The 19,946-nt window shown below is 47.2% G+C and overlaps 1 protein-coding gene across 2 annotated transcripts in view; it reads right to left on the reverse strand.

Moving 5' to 3' along the window:
* Positions 1-19,946, reverse strand: part of IPO8 (importin 8) — a 45,970-nt gene that overhangs the window by 16,565 nt on the left and 9,459 nt on the right. For both annotated transcript variants that reach the window (XM_044281417.1, XM_044281416.1), the window contains exons 6-20: positions 15,617-15,706; positions 15,235-15,329; positions 14,066-14,150; positions 13,520-13,654; positions 12,438-12,537; positions 12,263-12,339; positions 12,073-12,189; positions 11,499-11,588; positions 10,988-11,153; positions 10,738-10,898; positions 9,525-9,650; positions 9,321-9,387; positions 8,858-8,983; positions 7,594-7,691; positions 6,528-6,623 (exon numbers count right to left, since the gene is read on the reverse strand). In XM_044281417.1, coding sequence (XP_044137352.1) covers positions 6,528-6,623; positions 7,594-7,691; positions 8,858-8,983; positions 9,321-9,387; positions 9,525-9,650; positions 10,738-10,898; positions 10,988-11,153; positions 11,499-11,588; positions 12,073-12,189; positions 12,263-12,339; positions 12,438-12,537; positions 13,520-13,654; positions 14,066-14,150; positions 15,235-15,329; positions 15,617-15,706 — 1,629 coding nt within the window. The remainder of the gene's footprint in view (positions 1-6,527; positions 6,624-7,593; positions 7,692-8,857; positions 8,984-9,320; positions 9,388-9,524; positions 9,651-10,737; positions 10,899-10,987; positions 11,154-11,498; positions 11,589-12,072; positions 12,190-12,262; positions 12,340-12,437; positions 12,538-13,519; positions 13,655-14,065; positions 14,151-15,234; positions 15,330-15,616; positions 15,707-19,946) is intronic.

Here is a 19,946-nt window from a genome sequence, read left to right on the forward strand (position 1 = left end):
AGCAGCGACTTTCTACTCTCCCCCCATTACTTACACATGCATGTAAGGATCAGGAGACAGTGACAATTATCTCGTGTATGGCCAACTTCACTTTCTAACTGCAGCTCTCTGCTCCTCCCCCTCCCCTCTCTTCCTAGACTTCTCTACCAGACACTGTCTAAAGCCTCATTCACACATCAATGTTTTGGTCAGTGATTTCTATCAGTGATTGTGAGCCAAAACCAGGAATGAAGAGAGATCAGGTATAAGGGAAAGATCTGCTCCTGTTCTGTGTTTAGAGCCGCACCTGGTTTGGGCTCAAAATCACTGACCGAACACTGATGTGTTAATGGGGCATAACAGACTGCTCTCTGTCCACAAGAGAAAAAAATATTTCTCGCCCATTTTCCTTGGGGGACACAGACCTTGGGTATAGCTCAGCTCCCTAGGAGGCGTGACACTAAGTAAAACTGTTAAGCCCCTCCTCCATCAGCTATACCCTCAGCCTGGAGATAGAGGCTACCAGTTTTAGCTTAGTGTCCAAGGAGGCAAGACACCCCTGCTACTGCAGGGCTGTTTTCTCCTTGTTGTTTTAATTTTTCTCAAATTTTGTTATTTTATTTTTGTTTTTTCCTAGGGATAACAGAGACGCATTGGACCTCTCTGTTCTCCCGGGGTTGAGCTGCACCAGTGCCAACGTATTTGCGCTGCTGCCTCCCCCACTGAAGCAATAGGAGGATCTGGGCAGCACTGGCTCCCCTACATCCCGCCAGCTAGGGGGTCGCCCGCACGCCAAGCCCCTCTTCCAGCTTCCTGCCACTGCGGTGCCAGTGGCTGAAGGGGCGACCCTGCTGGAAGGAACTGAGGGTGAAGACAGGTAAGATGGCTTTTTCCAGCCCATTCCCTGTCCCTGTTTGCACTGGGTTCGGGGGGCACCCGTGATCGACCGCTTCCTGCGCTTCTCATTGAGCGCTCTGTCAGATCTCCCCATCTGCGGCTGCTTCCACATCCCCAAGCTGACGTCCCCCCACGCTGTTTAGACATCGCATACCTTTGATAGCCCGGCTTACTCTCCTCCTTGCTACCTCCCCGCCGCCGCCCGCTCCGTGCCGTGATCGGGGGGTCAGGGCTTAGGCCCGACATCGGCGGTTCGGGTTCGGCGGGACGAGGGACAGGTGACGGAGGTCACCCACCTTACGAGCTCAGTCAAGTACATATCGCCGCGCTCTTGGGGCCTGCGGGCCTTTATTCTACAGCATAAGCCTGAGAATCTTCGGCAGCAGGGGGTGTGTTTTTTTTTTTTCTTTCTTTCGCGCGCGCGTCATTGGGGGCGGAGTTTCGTTCGGAGACATTCAAGCATGGAGGGGGCGGAGCTTGTTCCCGTGCCTCTGCTGAAGTTTGCCGCGCTTCCTAACTCCGGACTGAAGCTGAGACACGTGGGAGACTCCTGGTGCATTGCTGTGGACGCACGCTGGCTTTCTGCTATTGCTGCCTTCCGCGGCTGCTGATCTGGACCTTCACTCCTAGGGAGATGACCTGACGTTCTTCTGAGGCACTGGTAGGACAGTTAACCCTCTCCTAACCCTCCTGGTCATAGCCGCTGCAACCCCTTGTGGTCCCTGTATCAAGGTACGACCACTTGTCAGCATGTCTGATCCCACGGGTGCCCCCAAACCCTGGTACCATGCCTGTACCGCCTGCAAGGAACTTTTTCCGCGTGGGCAATCTGAGCCGCATTGCCTTGCATGTCAGGCCCCGGTGCAGGGCCCGCTTCCCGCTGCGCCCCCTGTTGTCTCTGAACCCCCTGACTGGGCTAGGTCTCTGTCTCTGGCGGTGGAGAGCCTTACACACGTAGTGGGCCGTCTCGTGGATAGACCGCCTCTCCCGCAGGCTGCCGAAATCCCTGTCGCACCCGCTGGGAATTCCGTTTCTGCTGCCCCCACTGATTCCCTGCCTCCCAGTGAATCTTCCAGGGCCCGGCGTACTCAGAAACGTTCAAGGGTTGAGCGCACATCTTCTCCTGATGTTTCGCTCTCTCCGCCATGCGTGCGAGCTCAGTCAAGTCTATCCTCTCAAAGGGATACGCCTTCTGAGGGAGAACTGGCGGATTCGGATGTGGACATGGACTCAGAGCTCCCGTCAAAATTGTCATCCGCGGTGGGGCATCTTATCACTAGTATCCGCGATACCTTTCAGATACACGATGACCCCCCCAGCTCTGAGCAGGCCGGCGTGTCCTTTCTCCGACCCAGACAGGCCTCCAAGGTTTTTCCCATACATGCAGATTTTTCTTCTGTGGTATCCAAGGCTTGGACTCGGCCTAACGTCCGCTTTGTTACACCAAAAAAACTGGACATTTGCTATCCCTTTCCTGCGGATTCTGTGACCACCTGGACATCTCCGCCCAAGGTTGATCCTCCCGTGGCTCGCCTGTCCAAAAGCACTGCTATTCCTGTACAGGACGGATCTTCCCTCCAGTCTGCTGAGGACCGTCGTACGGAATCCCTCTCCAAGGCAATATTCACTGCCTCTGGTTCGGCCCTTAGACCGGTCTTTGCCTCCGCCTGGGTTGGTAAAGCGGTCTCTGAATGGGGTTTGCAGCTGGAGCAGGAGTTGGGGTCGGACGTTCCTGTTCAGGACCTCCGTTCCTTAGCCCAGCTAATTATCCAGGCTGGAAAATTTATCTGTGAGGCCTCCCTTGATGCGGGTGCCCTCATTGCCCGTTCCTCTGCCCTGGCAGTTTCTGTCAGGAGGGAACTCTGGCTGAAGGTTTGGGCGGCGGACGCCACTTCCAAACGCTCCTTGGCCGGCCTACCGTTCACGGGTTCCCGCTTGTTCGGGACCCGCCTGGACGAACTTATATCAGAGGCCACGGGTGGGAAAAGTACTCACCTCCCCCAGTCCAGGCCAAAGGGCGCCCCACGTGGTCGCGCGGGTTCGTCGCGCTTTCGGTCCTTTCGTAAGCCCTCCGGATCTAGACCCGGGGCCGGTTCTTCTTCCTCTGGCCCAACCCAGGATAGACGCAAGAAGCCGTTTTTTCGGGCGCAACCTACCTGGCGCAAGACCCAGCCTGCACGGGCTCCCACAGGCCAGCAGCCCTCTGCCTGAAGGTGCGCCCCCACCCACCCGGGTGGGGGGCCGCCTTCTCCTTTTCAGGAACGTTTGGCGGAACCACATCTCAGACGCATGGGCGCTCGAGATTGTATCTTGCGGGTACAAGATCGAATTTGCGTCCATTCCGCCAGACCGTTTCTTCCGGTCCCGTCCTCCGCGGGATCCCGTACGAGCGGCCTCTTTCTTCGCGGCCGTTCGCTCACTAATGGACAAGGGTGTCGTCGCCCCGGTGCCTCCGACGGAAAGGTTCAGGGGGTTCTATTCGAACCTCTTTGTGGTCCCCAAGAAGGAAGGCTCGGTGCGACCGATCTTGGACCTAAAGCGCCTGAACCGCTTTCTCCGCCTGCAGAGATTCCGGATGGAGTCTCTCCGGTCCGCAGTGGCCTCCCTGGAAAAGGGGGATTTCATGGCCTCCATCGACGTTCAGGATGCATACCTCCACGTTCCGGTTGCTCCATGTCATCACCGCTTCCTGCGCTTCGCGGTGGGGGGCGATCACTTCCAGTTCGTCGCCCTTCCCTTTGGTCTAGCAACGGCTCCTCGGGTGTTCACCAAGGTCCTGGCCCCTGTCTTGGCCCTTCTACGTTCAAGAAGTGTTTTTCTTCTTCCGTACTTGGACGACATCTTGGTCAAGGCACCCTCCTTTTCACAGGCATCCGGCAGTGTGGATCTCACTCTGGAGACCCTGACGCGGTTTGGTTGGATTGTCAACCACCCCAAGTCTTCCCTTACCCCCTCCAGACGGCTGATCTTCCTGGGGATGCTCCTGGATACGGAACTGGCAGAGGTCCGCCTTCCGTCGGACAAGCGTCTGGCCCTTCGCAGGTCGGTTCGCAGCCTTCTCCGTCATCACCGTCCTTCCCTCAGATCCAGCATGCGGTTGCTGGGGAAGATGGTTGCCTGTTTCGAAGCGGTGCCGTTCGCACAATTCCGATCCCGCACCTTTCAGAGGGCGATTCTGTCGGCCTGGGACAAATCACTGAGGAGTCTGGACAGGACCTTCCTTCTGCCTCCCCTGGCTCGGGCTTCCCTCAGCTGGTGGTTGCATATCCCTCTAAGGGGGAGGTCCTTCCTTCCACTGAACTGGCTGGTGATTACCACCGATGCCAGCTTTCGGGGGTGGGGGGGGGGGGGTTTCCCTCCCCGATCCGTCCAGGGCGTTTGGTCTCTATCGGAGTCCAGACTTCCAATCAACATTCTGGAGCTGAGGGCGGTTCTTTTGTCCCTCAGACACTGGACCCATCTACTGAGGGGCCACCCTGTTCGGATCCAATCGGACAATGCCACGGCGGTGGCGTACATAAACCATCAGGGAGGCACCCGCAGCGCTGCGGCGATGCAAGAGGTGTCCCTCATTCTCCTCTGGGCGGAGACGCACGTGCCAGCCTTGTCTGCGATTTACATCCCGGGGGTAGACAACTGGGCGGCGGATTTCCTCAGCCGGTCCACCATCGATCCGGGAGAATGGTCTCTGCACCCAGAGGTGTTCGAGGCCCTTTGTCTTCGCTGGGGTCGCCCCGATGTGGACCTCATGGCCTCCAAATTCAACCACAAGGTTCCCCTATACCTAGCCAGGGCACGGGACCCGGAGGCATACGGCGCCGACGCGCTCGTCCTTCCGTGGCGCCAATTCTCCCTTCTGTACGTCTTTCCTCCTCTTCCCCTCCTGCCACGGGTTCTTCGGAGGATCGCGGCAGAGGGCGTTCCCGCGATTCTGATCACCCCGGATTGGCCCCGTCGGTCCTGGTACGCCGACCTAATGTTGCTGTTGGCAGACGTTCCGTGGCCACTGCCCTCCAGGGAGGACCTTCTCTCTCAGGGTCCGATCTTCCACGAGCATTTAGGCTCGCTACGTTTGACGGCGTGGCTGTTGAGACCGCCGTCTTAACGCGACGGGGTTTCTCCGCGGACGTAGTCCGCACCATGATCCGTGCTCGTAAGCCCGTATCCTCGAGGATCTACTATCGGGTTTGGAGGTCCTATCTGGGGTTCTGTGAGTCCCGGAGCATCCCACCTCTCCGGTTTTCTCTTCCCACGATCCTGTCCTTCCTCCAGTCGGGTCTGGACCTGGGGCTGGGCCTCAGTTCTCTGAAGGGACAGATTTCGGCGCTGTCTATTCTTCTCCAGCGTCCCCTGGCCCCTCTAGGGCCGATTAAGACCTTTTTGCAAGGGGTGGCTCACTCTGTTCCGCCGTACCGCCCTCCGGTTCCTTCCTGGGACCTGAATGTGGTGCTCTCGGCGCTTCAATCTGCCCCCTTCGAGCCCTTGCGGGAGGTCTCCCTTCGCCTTCTGTCCTGCAAGGTCATCTTTCTTGTGGCCATCACGTCTCTCCGACGGGTGTCGGAGTTAGTGGCTCTTTCTTGCTCCGAACCTTTCCTGATCTTCCACCAGGATAAGGTTGTGCTTCGGCCAGTCCCGGCCTTCCTGCCAAAGGTGGTCTCCGCCTTTCACATCAATGAGGACATCGTCCTTCCGTCGCTCTGTCCCTCTCCTTCCCACTCCAGAGAACGGGAACTGCACCGTCTGGATGTGGTCAGGGCGTTGAGGATTTACTTGGAGGTCACCGGATCCTTCCGGCGCACGGATTCCCTGTTTGTGGTTCCGGAGGGTTCGCGCAAGGGTTTGGCGGTCTCCAAGGTGGCCATTGCCCGTTTCATTAAACTGGTCGTGTCTGAGGCTTATCGAGCCAAGGGCAGGGCTCCGCCCTTCGGCGTCACTGCTCATTCCACCAGAGCAGTCGGGGCTTCCTGGGCGCAGAGGCATCGAGCCTCGGCTGAGCAGTTGTGCAAAGCGGCCACTTGGTCCTCTCTGCACACTTTCACCAGGTTCTATAGAGTGCATACGCATGCGTCTGCGGATGCTGCTTTGGGCCGCCTGGTTTTGCAGGCTGCGGTTTCCTGATGCTCCGGTGGTCCGCCTTGGGTTGTAGTCCCTCCCTTCTTGGACTGCTCTTGAACGTCCCAAGGTCTGTGTCCCCCAAGGAAAATGGGCGAGAAAAGGAGATTTTTGTATAACTTACCAGTTAAATCTCTTTCTCGCTCTTCCTTGGGGGACACAGCACCCACCCTTCTGTGTTTTGGTTATAGGGTTATGGTCTGGCGCCCCGTTGGGTTGCTGGCTGTTGTTTGCATTGTTGGTTGTTATCCTTTCACTACTTGGACACGCAACTGGTAGCCTCTATCTCCAGGCTGAGGGTATAGCTGATGGAGGAGGGGCTTAACAGTTTTACTTAGTGTCACGCCTCCTAGGGAGCTGAGCTATACCCAAGGTCTGTGTCCCCCAAGGAAGAGCGAGAAAGAGATTTAACTGGTAAGTTATACAAAAATCTCCTTATATGTGCAGATGATAATGTGCATTTAATGTAATAAAACAATATCATGAAAAACCTTCACAATGTAAACCTGAGCCAGACAAACACTCCTACTCCAAGTTACCTGGTCGATCCCTCTTCCTTTACACTGCAGAATGATGACCTCCAGAAGCTTGGCTGCATGACACTCGGCATCTTCACCAGCATCTCCCATCAGCACCTGGAGAAAGTATAGTTATTGGGACACTGGTTATTTAAAGGGGTTGCCCCACGAAAAATATTCTACATTTTTCAAACAAGTACCTGAATACTTTTGTAATTGCATGTAATTAAACATTTTGTATAGCCACCGAGTTATTCACAGAAATCTATTTGTACAGCGCCACCTGCTGTTTGCTCTTTTTCTTTCATTTCTCTGTCCTGCTCACTGAGATGGAAGCACATGCTCGGTTTCATCCTTCAACTGCCACCAGCTGCAGCAGAAAGGACACACCTCCTCGGAAAGTGGATGCCCCTAAGCTGCCAGCTTGAAATAAATCTAGCAGAAAAACTGAAGCAATGAATAGGGAGATCTCTGGATCCATGTGAGGCACAGAGCTGGTTCTAAGCTTGTTAGAAAGAGATTACCATGTTCTATATGGTCTTCATTTTTACATTAATTATGAGAGAGTACTTTTAAGGCTACATGTACACGACCGTATGTGTTTTGCGGTCCCCAAATTGGATCCAGAAAAAAAAAAAAAAAAAAAAAAACTGATGACCTCCGTAAGGCATCCGTTTTTTTTGCGGATCCATTGTAACAATGCCTAAAAGGGACACGAATAGGACATGTTCAATTTTTTTTGTGGGGCTACGGAACGGACATACTGATGTGGACAGCAAACGGTGCCGTCTGCATTTTTGGCGGATCCATTGAAATAAATAGGTCTGCATCCTATCCGCAAAAAACAAACAAAACAAAAAAAACGGAACGGACACGGAAACAAACAACATTCGTGTGCATGTAGCGTAAAGGACATACAGTACAGTCACCTTTAAATGTTTTATTCACACAACCTCAATGTTTTCTTATGGAGCAAAAGGTTGCTAGAAATTGTGTGAATTTGCAAATCAGGAATGGGCACATACTTTACTGGCAATAGTGTTGACAAATGCACCCATGTATGGTCGCCCCCCTGTTACCATCTTACCTTCTTACACATAGTGTAAATAATCTCCAGGTGCTTGGGGTTTGACAGCAGGGTCCCTGTATCTACAGTAATGTAGTTGTGCAGTAGCGGCATCATATCTGCAGCAAAGAAGACACACTATCACTACAATTATTTTAAATGACTCACAAACTAAGGTGGTCATTTATTATACCGAGATACACCCATATTAGGCTCAGCAATCTGCGACTTCTCTCCGCTCATGGCAGGTCTAAAAAAGTGGGCGTGACAGGTCTTACATTTACACCATTGGTGGATGCGCTCAAGTTATGTAAAGGTCGGCACCTATTCATAACTCTGGCGGTTCCACCGCCAATGCAGGGGCTTTATTACGACCGGCGTCTAAAACGCCGGTGTTAATAAACGACCTCCTAAATGCTTTTTTTTCCATGGGCCAATGGCCAGGCAATTGTCAGAGACGAAATAAACATTCCTAATTATTTCATGATCATGAGTGAAGGTGATAACTGCATTTACATGCAACAATCATCCGCTCTGTACGGGAAGGAGCGATCGCTACTGTGATCATTCCTCCTCATCAATTCATAGTTTACACAGGGTACTGACAAATGATGATTTTATGTGCTAAATAAAACATGCACTCACTCCATGTACAAGCGTTTGTGCGTTGGGCGATCATCAGTACATTTACATTGGGCAATTATGGGAAACAGCTGTTCAAACAAACACTCATCCCCGCTAATTGCCCTGATCCTTAGACCATGTAAAAAGGCTTTAAAGGGGTTCTGCGGTTCTTTTAAACTGGGACCCCCGCCGATCAGCTGTTTGAGAAAGCAGAGGCGCTGGGAGTAGCGCCACAGCCTTTTCGCTGTTTACCGCAGGCCCAGTGACATCACAACTAGTATCACTGGCCTGGGCGGGGCTAAGGTCTGTTTACTTAAATGGAGCTTAGCCCCGCCCAGGCCAGTGATACTAGTCGTGACATCACTGGGCCTGCGGTAAACAGCAAGAAGGGTGCTGCGCTACTCCCAGCACCTCTGCCTTCTTAAACAGCTGATCGGCGGGGGTCCCAGGTGTTGGACCCCCGCTCATCAGATGCTGATGATCAATCCAGAGGATAGATCATCAGTTTTAAAAAAATGCAGAACCCCTTTAAGGGTGATGCAGCTTTTTTCAAGTCTATGGGAGTGGTGCTGACATCTGCAGACTTTGAGAAACATGGAGTTGAAAGCAGAAGGGGCATATCTCCAATAAGACATATAACAAAGTTAATGAAAATCCGAACCTGTAAAATACTCATAGCAGTCCCTCTGAAAGACTTCAAACAAGATCCCGAGGAGCTGCCACATTTGTGGTGAAATGGTCTGGTTGGTGAGGCTGTAAGCCAGGGACAGAATCTCCTCGTAGAATTCTGCAAAAGAAAAGTAAAGTATAGGACATAGGAGCTAAGCTAGGGGAGTAGAGTAGAAGAGTAGAACAGATGAACTGACGATCCCTCTTACAGGGCTGTTTTGCCACAGAGTGCCAGTTCCTCGGATTTCTCCACATGATATAAGATTTAGGTTCAGTCCTGCAAGGACTTTTCTCCTCAATGACGTCATTACAGTTTATATATCGTATCATCATAATAAGTGGAGTCACTGCGTACATTTATTACATTATATATAATTTATTTGTATTATATGCTGATGAATAGCTTGTGATTTAAGTTCATGTTTTTTAAGCCCATGTTTATCTAGAAATAATACCTATAATATGTTTCTGGAGCACAAGGCCCACAATCTGCAGACATATTCCTTCCAGTTGCTCCTTCACCTATAAAAGAAATATTATTATTATTATTATTAATATTATTATTATTATTAATAATAATTATATATATAGTAATATACTGTATACTTTTTTTAATGAAACCTGGCGAGGAGAACTATGAGCAGAACGTGGAAACTTACTTCTTTGTGATCTTCTACAACTGTCAAGACAATGTCAATGGTGTGCAGGATTCCCAACGCCATCACGGTCTTGTCTTCTACTTCTTCATATTCCTCACTCTGCAGCACTTTTACAAAGATTTCTGCCTATAAAGTAAAATGTGCCAGGTATAGAAACTATAAAACCCACAGGAAATATTTACTACTGAAAATGCTAATTTCAAATATACTTTGTTTTTCAATTCTTTGCCATTTTCAAGATTCTGCTTTCTGTCAGTGATTGGGAATGTTTAACCTTACAACCAGAAAACCTGAGCGACCTGTAGTCACAGACTGGGCAAAGAGTAGAAGGTGGTGACTTGGCCTTCAAATACCTCATATCTCAAAATGACCGAAAAACCTCTGCAATGTGCCGAGAAATACGACTTATACATGGAGGCCCATCTTGCAACTTACAGGATATAAAGAATCTGCTGGTAAAGTTTTCGTGGACATCTTCAGAAGTCTTGAAATCCATGCCTGGATGGGCCAGAGTTGTACTGGTGGCAAGACAGGGGCCTATGGTTCTAACATTTAAGGGGGATTGTCTCATCTTGCTGCTAAGGTGACATGAGACAGTTTCGACCACCAGCCGTCCAGGAAACAGCACAGCGCACCAGCGCTCCCTGTTTGAGTAGCTCCCATTGAGGTGCAGAAGTGATAGGGACATAGTGTAACAGAGCAAGCTACGCCATTTCCCAAACTTGCAATGGGAGCTGCACCTACATCAGCACGAGACAACCCCTTTAAAGGGGTATTCTGGTTGCTTGACGTTATCTCCTCCCCTATCCACAGGATAGTGGATAACTATTAGATGGGTGGGGGTCGATCACGAGAATGAGGACCTGTACCCACTGCAGCCCCCCTGAATTAAACTCAGCTGCCAGTCAGGGATGTGCGAGGCCATTCCATTCATTTCTATGGTTATTCCGGAGATGAGCACTGTACTTGGCTATCTCCAGAACTCCCATGAAAACAAATGGAGCGGCCACATGCATGGGCAATCAGCCGGTCCGTTCATTTAGGGGGGATGTAATGTGTATGGGCAGTAGGAGTACCCACCAATCTGTTATCCTCTATCCTATGGATAGGGAATAACTTCAAACCACCGAAATACCCCTTTAAGTCCGATCGTTGTATATCTTTACTTAGTAAGCCAAAACTTCCCAAAATCCTTTTTAAAATCGTCAGTTACCAGGTGCCTGGTCATGTCGACTGCAATGGGTGCCACCTCCTGGCTATACTCGCAGATCATCTTCTGAATGACATTAGTTAGGTCGTCATTTTCGGTCTCTCTGACGATATGTAGAAGTTCTTGCATGACGGATCGGATGTACGGCCTCATGTACTCTTTAGCTGTGAGATGCAGGGACATTAGTTGGGCTTTTGAACCCGACTCTCTACAGTGTCTATTATGACTTATTAGACACCGTGATTGCCCTTACCTGCACCTTGGTCGCTTATTAATGTCTGCAAGGCGATGGCGGCCTCGACTTTCACCGGCAGCTCCTTATCCTCTAGCAGGCTTTTCTTGGCCAGCTCTACAGCATTTCTGAGGTTCAGCTCGTTGTGAAATTTTAGTGTACAGAATGAATGAAGCACCCAACAACACTGGCCGAAAGAGAGAGCAAAAGGTCACGTATAGGAGGAAAAAAAATAAAAATAAAACTCTACATCTGATGGGGTGGATAAAGATAATGGAAGACAGAGAGGAAGGCGACATAGGATAAAAGGAAAAAATAAACCTGGAAGAGGAAGGAATACAAGGATAGGATACTGGAATACAGGACTGTGTGATGTATACATGAAACGGTGAGAGGGTGACGTGACGAAATGAAAGATATTACAAGACAAATTCAGAAGAGGGGGACATCGATAACATTGTGTCATTTGTATATGATGGATGGATCATTTTAGTGGAAGGAATGGCTGTACCCCATATTTCAGCAGACTTACCCGTGCTCGGATATAGCCCAGCTCTGACAAAAACAGGGGAAAAACATGATTCTGAATGAACATTTCCATCTGATCCTTGTAGACAGATTTCTGTAAGAGATTATATACATTTTATTATATAAAGGCTACACTAGTTGTTATTCTACGCTGCCCAACTATAGCTAAGTTAGTGGGTGCAACTGAAGAGGCTTAAATATATGGTAAAATATGTGTCTGTGCGGGTAACTTGCACTTATGACTGTCTTAGGGGGCCGCAACCCCTAATTTCTCTTTATAAGGGCATCTTAAATTAAAGGGGTTATCCAATAGTACAATTACCCCCTAAAATACCCAGGCCCCTCCTATAGACAATACGTAGGTGACGCCAGGGAGGCTCATCACCGTTGCGGCCTGCTATTGGCTGCCCCTTCATCGCCGGATATTTTGATCTGTGTGAAGGGAAGATGGAGTGGTGGCCGTGCATGGATCTGGAGGGATGCGGGTGCCGAGAATCGGGTAAGTATCATCTATAGGAGGGGCATTTGTACTATTGAATAACCCATTTAAAAGGGATCTAAGGCCAGACAACCATTACCTTCAATAAAATGTCTGCTAGGGACCCCAAAACATGTAGAGCCCCATCTATTTTACGAGGGTCTACAGAGGATATGGTGAGGATCTGGTAGCAGAAGTTCATCATCTTTGGGAGGACCTAGAACAGAGACACAATTAGTAATTCTTCACGGTTACAATTGATGGAAATGTTCTGCACGGTTACATCTCACCTCTTTCCTCTTCTTGGAGGCCGTAAAGAGAAAATTCTGAGCTGCTGTAGCAGGAGATATGTAATCTTCAAACACATCTAAAGAGGAGCTCGTGTTAGGGCAGTATGTGATAGCCGACATAATATGAAGGCTGTTCTGACGAGACAATGAGAGGGGGCTGGTGCACAAGTCTTACCAAACTTCATGCGGATGTACTCATAGGGGTCATCCTGCCATAAGTCCTCATCTTCATCTTTGTAGCACATAAGAGGGAAAATAACTTCCTCGGAAATGCTCTAGGAGAAAGTGAGTCACAACAAATCTACTAACTTATGGATTTAAGTGAACTAAATCAAAAGCTTACTTGATCTCTTTCATCAAATAATAGTCAGGAAGTATACAAAAAGCATTCACTGTGTACATACATTACTTATCCTGTACTGATTAAGAGTTGCATCCTCTAATATACTCCAGAGCTGCACTCACTATTCGGCTGGTGGAGTCCCTGTGTGCATACATTACATTACTTATCCTGTACTGATCCTGAGCTACATCCTGTATTATATTCCAGAGCTGTACTCACTATTCTGCTGGTATACAGTGACTCCCCTAGCAGAATAGTGAGTACAGCTCTGGAGTATAATACAGGATGTAGCTCAGGATCAGTACAGGATAAATAATGTAATGTATGTACACAGGGACTCCACCAGCAGAATAGCGAGTACAGCTCTGGAGTATAATACAGGATGCAATTCAGGATCAGTACAGGATAAATAACATAATGTATCTACAGTATAATAGTTTTTAAAGGGGAACACATACTTTAAAGGGGTTATGCAACCACTAAAATGCCTCCCCTACTGCCCGGGCCCCTCACACCGATTCTACTTGCTTGGCTCCCCATCTCCCGTGCAGCTTCTGACACCCACACAGTCGCCGCTGCATCTCCCAGTTGTGCGGATGAAAAAATCCAGGTGATGGGGGGGGGGAGCAGCCAATAGCAAGCCACGACAGGGACGAGCCTCCTTGGCATCGCAGGTGACGCTAGTCCCCGGCGCAGCCTGCTATAGGCAGCTCCCCCGGTCACCAGAAGTTTTCATCCACGCGATGGGGAGATGCAGCGGCGGCCATCAGAAGTGATGTGGGAGGAAGGTAAGTACAATTAGTGTGAGGGGCCCGTGCAGTAGGGGAGGCATTTTAGGGGTTGGATAACCACTTTAAATATGCATTACATAACACTTATGCAGTAATTTATACACCCCCATATCTAGATCTCACCTGCATGCTTGGCTTCAGTATCTTCCATGTGACAGCATGAGAGACACCTAGATTCAGGTAGTTTAGGGTCTGCTGTAGAACTCGAGGGGCCACATACTGCTTCTGTCTGTGAAGTTCTAAGACTTTCAGAAGAACCTGGAGAAGTAACACACAACCCAAGTCAATATTCTCAGATCAGTCTGTAACCTGCTACCACCACCAAACGTGTCAGAAGTCTATAGATGATATTCGAGACCTAAGGACATTTCACATGAACTGCACAATATGCGCTTATGTCCGTGTGTCAGTATTTTCTTTACGTTCTTTAACACTGCAGACGCAAATACCGAGTAAACACCCTAATGATACACATAATAACAGCGCAGCAGCATTTATAAAAAGAGTGGATGATAAACAGTCACACAGCAGGATGTCAGTGTTTCAGGAAATACAGGAGCCAGGTGATACAGTGGCCGATAACAGGGAACAATAAATTGCACTGTAAATCTAGATTTTTCTTCACATTAATCTCTGTTTATTAGTATATCAGCCAAGTGGACGCTTTACCTGCAGAACCCCAACAGCGTAAGTCTTCAGAAAGAATTCTGAGAATTCAATATATTCTTTTGTCACGCTCCCAGGGCTGCCATACCTAAAGAGAAAAAAAACTTCAGTAAGTGGGTAATAATGACAAGGTAAATAAGCAAGATCCATGGTGACGTAACTAACATTCAGTACGATTACATGACATATGTGCTGTGTCAACACAACGGTGGTAACCATTGTGGCTATTACAACAAGTACTTCAATGTATGCGTGTTTACATGGCTGCCTGTTTCCAGGTGGTGATAAAATGGCTGCCTGTCTCTAGGTGATGTTGTCATGTTGTTAATAAAGTTAACTGTAAAATAAAAAAAATGACAAATGCAGCACATACAGGGGAGATAGGGAGAACAATCTAAGATGCGCTTCTATACTGCCAGACATGATAAGATGCTGCTGGAGGTAGTAATGCTGTATATACTGCACATATATGTACACCCCCGCCAACCAGCTGTTTGAAGAGGCGGGTCTCCGTGCGAGCTCCACTTCCTCTTCATCACACCGCACTTCTTCTCAGAAGTGCAGTGTAATACAGGCACTTTCTCCCTTCACGTGAATCGAAATGGTGCCTGTGATTACACTTCATTGGAGTGTCTTTCATTGAAGACAAGATGTGGTGTGAGGATGAGGAAGAGGTGCTCGCATGGAGCGTTGCCTCCTCGTCTCACAGGTGATCAGCAGGGGTGCTGGGTGTGGGACCCCCGCCGATCAGATATTGATGACTTATCCTGATCATAGTTCATCAATATTATAGGCTGGATTACCCTTGTAAAGGGAGAGACTAGAAATACTTGAGCAGATCACAGTAACTGGTAGTCTGACCTCTGGATCCTTCCCAATCCCAAAAATGAAAGAACCAAGTGCCCAATCTCCTAAGAGATAAATGGACTCACACTTGGCTTCTTATTTTGCACCCATTCAACTCTATGGAGATTGGAGGTGCAAAGCCAGTCTTCTGAGAAAATAAACAGGGGGTTGGGATCTCTTGTTCTAAGAATTGGTGAGAGCAACCTCTGTAATTAACAGAAAAGCCTGCATCCTAACTTCCTAGACCTGAGCAATGTGAATCATGATTAGTAGGATGAGCTCCTTATTACAGGGCTGATCTGTTATAACACAATCACTATCATTACCGCTCAAAAAGGCGCGTGATGATATGGAGGGCCCACTTCTTACACTTCCACCACACCAGCTCCGGACGATCATCTTCATCCACCTGCATGGTTTCCTGAAGGCAAAACGGAAAAGAAAATGGTTAATACCCAATTGTCATTTTATTCATACATTTCCAGGAGGGATAACATATTTACTAAAACAAATAAGTCTGGGAGTCTGGTGCCGAGTCAAAAGGTTGTTTAGTTGAGAAAACCTATTAGGACTGTAAAAGACAAGCTCTAGCTCTTGCGGACCCGGTTCATCTGGGCATTATACAAATGGACCAATGAATGGACCATCATGCTTTGGTTGATGTCAGCTGATCCTGAAATGGAAGGGGTCCTGGCAGAGGGCACTTACCGGTGGTACATCCCGATCAGCGATGCTGCTAAATATTCCCATCCATTGAGTCATCATCTGATTGTTCACTAGCTGGAGCGGCAGAGAGTACTGCAGATACATTCAAGTGAGTGAGTATACTGTTCACCGAGAACATGGGTGACCACAATGATGCCTAAAGTAAAAGTGTTCGATACATATTCTCCCAAAACTCAAGACATCACCAGTAAATACAAGTCTCAGGTCTACATCATTCCAGAGTGTAAAAGAACTACCATGTTTCTCCATAAGACAAACTTATTTCCCCCAGTGTAGGAAAATGGCACTGCGTCTTTTGAAGCGAATACTAGTGGGCGTTTATTTTATGGAAGCTCTAACTAAAACACAGCAGTACCATACCGCTCCTTCTGCTGGCTGTATTCACCACTCCCTGGTCGTCTGCTGGCGCTGCACGCTGTGCTGTGTGTGACCTGACGTCAAACAGCGTAAGCATGCATTGCACTATGACCTGCTGCTGTCAGAGGTCAGGTCACAGCACAACGCTCAGTGTCGGCAGAAGAAGACACGGGATCTTTGAGTGGCGCCGCTGTCTGGAGCAGGAGAGTTCATTTATTTATTTTTTGTCTCATGTGGGGGTCTGACCTGACGTCTGATGAGCAATGGGGGTCTGAGGACGAATGAAGGTCTGATATGAGGTCTGATGAACATTGTGGCTCTGATGAAAAATATTTTTTCTCCTATCCTCTAAAACCTTGGTGTGTCTTATTGTCAGGTGTGTCTTATGGTGCGGGTAATGCATTATTTAGTCAATTACCAGCTCTATATGCTTCTAGGAAAGCTTGGTGAGAATCACTATGGTTACAGCTCCCCGAAAGGCAGATATATATATATATATATATACACACACATACACATATACATACACACACACACACACACACACACACACCATTTTTATTTTCTTTTTTGTGCTCTTTTGTCATTTGCATTTTGGGTAATTGCCTATTCCCTTATGGCTTGCACCTATCCTTTGTAAAGGTTTGCCATTATTGCCAGTGCTGCTATTTATATATGTGTGTATGTGTATATATATATTTTATTTTATTTTTTACATACACACACACACACACACCTATTTGGCTTTCGGGTGAAATTAGGCCTGCCTGTGTTGTCCATGCAGAGGCACAACGACTGGATTAATGATGTTATTCAAGTAGTATGGGCTTGTCACTGTACCAGTCACAAAGTGTAGGGCAGTTCTGTATTGACTAGACGCACCTGCCCACTTCTATGCCTGTCTGTGACTCTTCCAGTCTCTCTGTATCTGTACCTCAGTTGCAACCTGCTGATGACACGCTGTGACACTCTAAGATCAGTGGCCACTTCCGTCTGAGAACATCCTGCTTAAAGCCTCGCAATGGCGAGGTACTGTTGATCAATTGTTAAGTGTCGTCTTAGTCTCATGATGTCAAAATGTGAAGAGCATGATGAGGAGGACTGTTTAAATACCAATTCTAATTGAACCTGGAAAATTATTGGGCGATTCATGGATCAAACACCCGTCGTGAATTTTGTCGTTAGGCTCCTTGTTAGAGAACAGCAAGTTGTGCAAAAAGTACTGAAACATTGAGCAGTTGGACAAAGTTTAGACAAGGTTACATTAAGTTCACCTGCAAAGGTTAGAGTACATTTTAGGTTCATCCTGAAATTTCACCCACAAGCCAAATATCCCTAACTTTTTGTATAGAGATAGATAGATAGAGAGAAAGAGAGAAAGAGAGAAAGAGAGAAAGAGAGAAAGAGAGAAAGAGAGAAAGAAAGAGAAAGAAAGAGAGAGAGATTTAGTGGCTGTTACTGAGACATTGTTCATTGGGAGTAATGACTGAGATATAAAAATACCAGGGTTCTCTCTATATAGGAAAGACAGAGAAGGCAAGAAAGGGAAAGGGGTGGCCCTGTATGTGAAAGATAGCATAAAATCTAATTTAAGTTAGCAAGACCAATTTAGAGTCAGTTTGGGTTACCTTGCAGCTTGATAATCATAAGGTAACTCGTGTAGGTGTGATATATAGACCACCTAGCCAAGTCAAAGAATTAGATGATCTACTAGTTGAGGAAATAGCTAACATGACATTGAAAGGGGAAGTTATCATTATGGGATACTTTAATAATCCTGATGTAAACTGGAAAACAAAAAAAGCTAGTTCTGCCAAGAGTACAGATATTCTACCGGTAGAATAGCCAACCCGGAAGGAGGCCATTTTAGATTTAGTATTCACAAATGGGAATTTGGTATCTGATATTACTGTAGGGAAAAGCTTGGTATCTAGTGATCACCAGTCAGTGCGGTTTACTATAAGTACAGTGACTGAGTCACACCACACAAAAACAAAAAAGTTTTAGATTTTAGAAAAACAGACTTTTCTAAAATTAGATTAGTGGTATACGAGTCTCTATCAGATTGTAAGAGTTTCAATGGAGTCCAGGAGAAATGAGACTACTTAAAAGTGGCACTATTGAAGGCAACAGATAATTGCATTAGGCTTGTCAGTAAAAGCAAAAAAAGGAAGAGACCACTGTGGTACTGAGCAGAAGTGGCCCATATCATTAAAAACAAAAAGATAGCATTTAGCAATTATAAAAAATAAAATACAATAGGATGACAGGAAAATTTATAAGATTAGGCAGAGAGAGGCCAAGCAAGTTATAGGAGCTTCTAAAGCACAGGCAGAAGAGAAATTAGCCCAGTCAGTGAAAAAGGGCGATAAGACATTCTTCAGATACATATATTAAAAAAGGAAACTAAAACAAGGAATTAAATTAAAAACAAAAGAAGGAAGGTATATGGAAGAAGATAAAGAACTAGCTGACTGCCTCAATGAATACTTCTGTTCAGTTTTTACAAAGGAAAGGAAAACTAATGAATCTTTTGATGCATGTGTCTTTACAGAGGAAGAGGTTCTAAGTCAGCTGTCTAAAATTAATACAAATAAGTCACAGGGGCCTGATGGGATACAGCCAAAGCTATTAAAATAGCTTAGCAGTGAACTAGAAAAACCATTACCAGATTTATTTAACCAATCACTAGTAACAGGAGTCGTCCCAGAAGATTGGAAATTAGCAAATGTGCCCATTTACAAGAAAGGTAGTAGGGAGGAATCGGGCAACTATAGGCCAGTAAGCCTGACATCAATAGTGGGGAAATTAATGGAAACCATACTTAAGGAGAGGATTGTGGAACATCTAAAATCCCATGAATTGAAAGATTAAAAACAGTATGGGTTTACTTTAGGGAGATCATGTCAAACTAATCTTATTGATTTTTTTGATTGGGCGACTAAAATAATAGATGGCGGAGGTGCAGTAGACATCGCATATCTAGACTAGTAAGGCTTTTGATACTGTCCCACATAGAAGGCTTATCAATAAAGTGCAGTCTTTGGGCTTGGACTCCCATATTGTTGAATAGATTAGGCAGTGGCTGAGGGACAGACAACAGAGGGTTGTAGTCAATGGAGTATATTCAGACCATGGTCCTGTTACCAGTGGGGTACATCGGGGATCTGTTCTGGGACCCATATTGTTTAATATCTTTATCAGCGAAATTGCAGAAGGCCTCGATGGTAAGGTGTGTCTTTTTGCTGATGACACAAAGATTTGTAACAGGGTTGATGTTCCTGGAGGGATATACCAAATGGAAAAGGATTTAGGAAAACTAGAGGAATGCTCAAAAATCTGGTAACTAAAATTTAATGTTGATAAGTGCAAGATAATTCACCTGGGGCGTAAAAACCCAAGAGCAGAAAATAAAATCAGTGATACAGTCCTAACCTCAGTATCTGAGGAAAGGGATTTAGGGATCATTATTTCAGAAGACTTAAAGGTAGGCAGACAAGGTCATAGAGCAGCAGGAAATGCTAGCAGAATGCTTGGGTGTATAGGGAGAGGCATTACCAGTAGAAAGAGGGAGGTGCTCATGCTGCTCTACAGAGCACTAGTGAGACCTCATTTGGAGTATTGTGCTCAATATTGGAGACCATATCTCCAGAAGGATATTGATACTTTGGAGAGAGTTCAGAGAAGAGCTACTAAACTGGTACATGGATTGCAGGATAAAACTTACCAGGAAAGACTAAAGGACCTTAACATGTATAGCTTGGAAGAAAGACGATATGATAGAAACTTTTAAAGGGAGTCTGTCACCACATTTTAGCATGTTAGACCGTTAAAATAGGGTTATGTGATCCACCCAGAACATAAAAACGGTACCTTTGTTGTAGAAAACAGACTTTTCTTTTTGCCGAAAATGAACTCAAAAATGCCCAGGGCGGTCTCTCAATCCTCGGAGCCC

This window comes from Bufo gargarizans, chromosome 2, assembly GCF_014858855.1.
Source record: "Bufo gargarizans isolate SCDJY-AF-19 chromosome 2, ASM1485885v1, whole genome shotgun sequence".
In the NCBI taxonomy this organism is placed as follows: domain Eukaryota; kingdom Metazoa; phylum Chordata; class Amphibia; order Anura; family Bufonidae; genus Bufo; species Bufo gargarizans.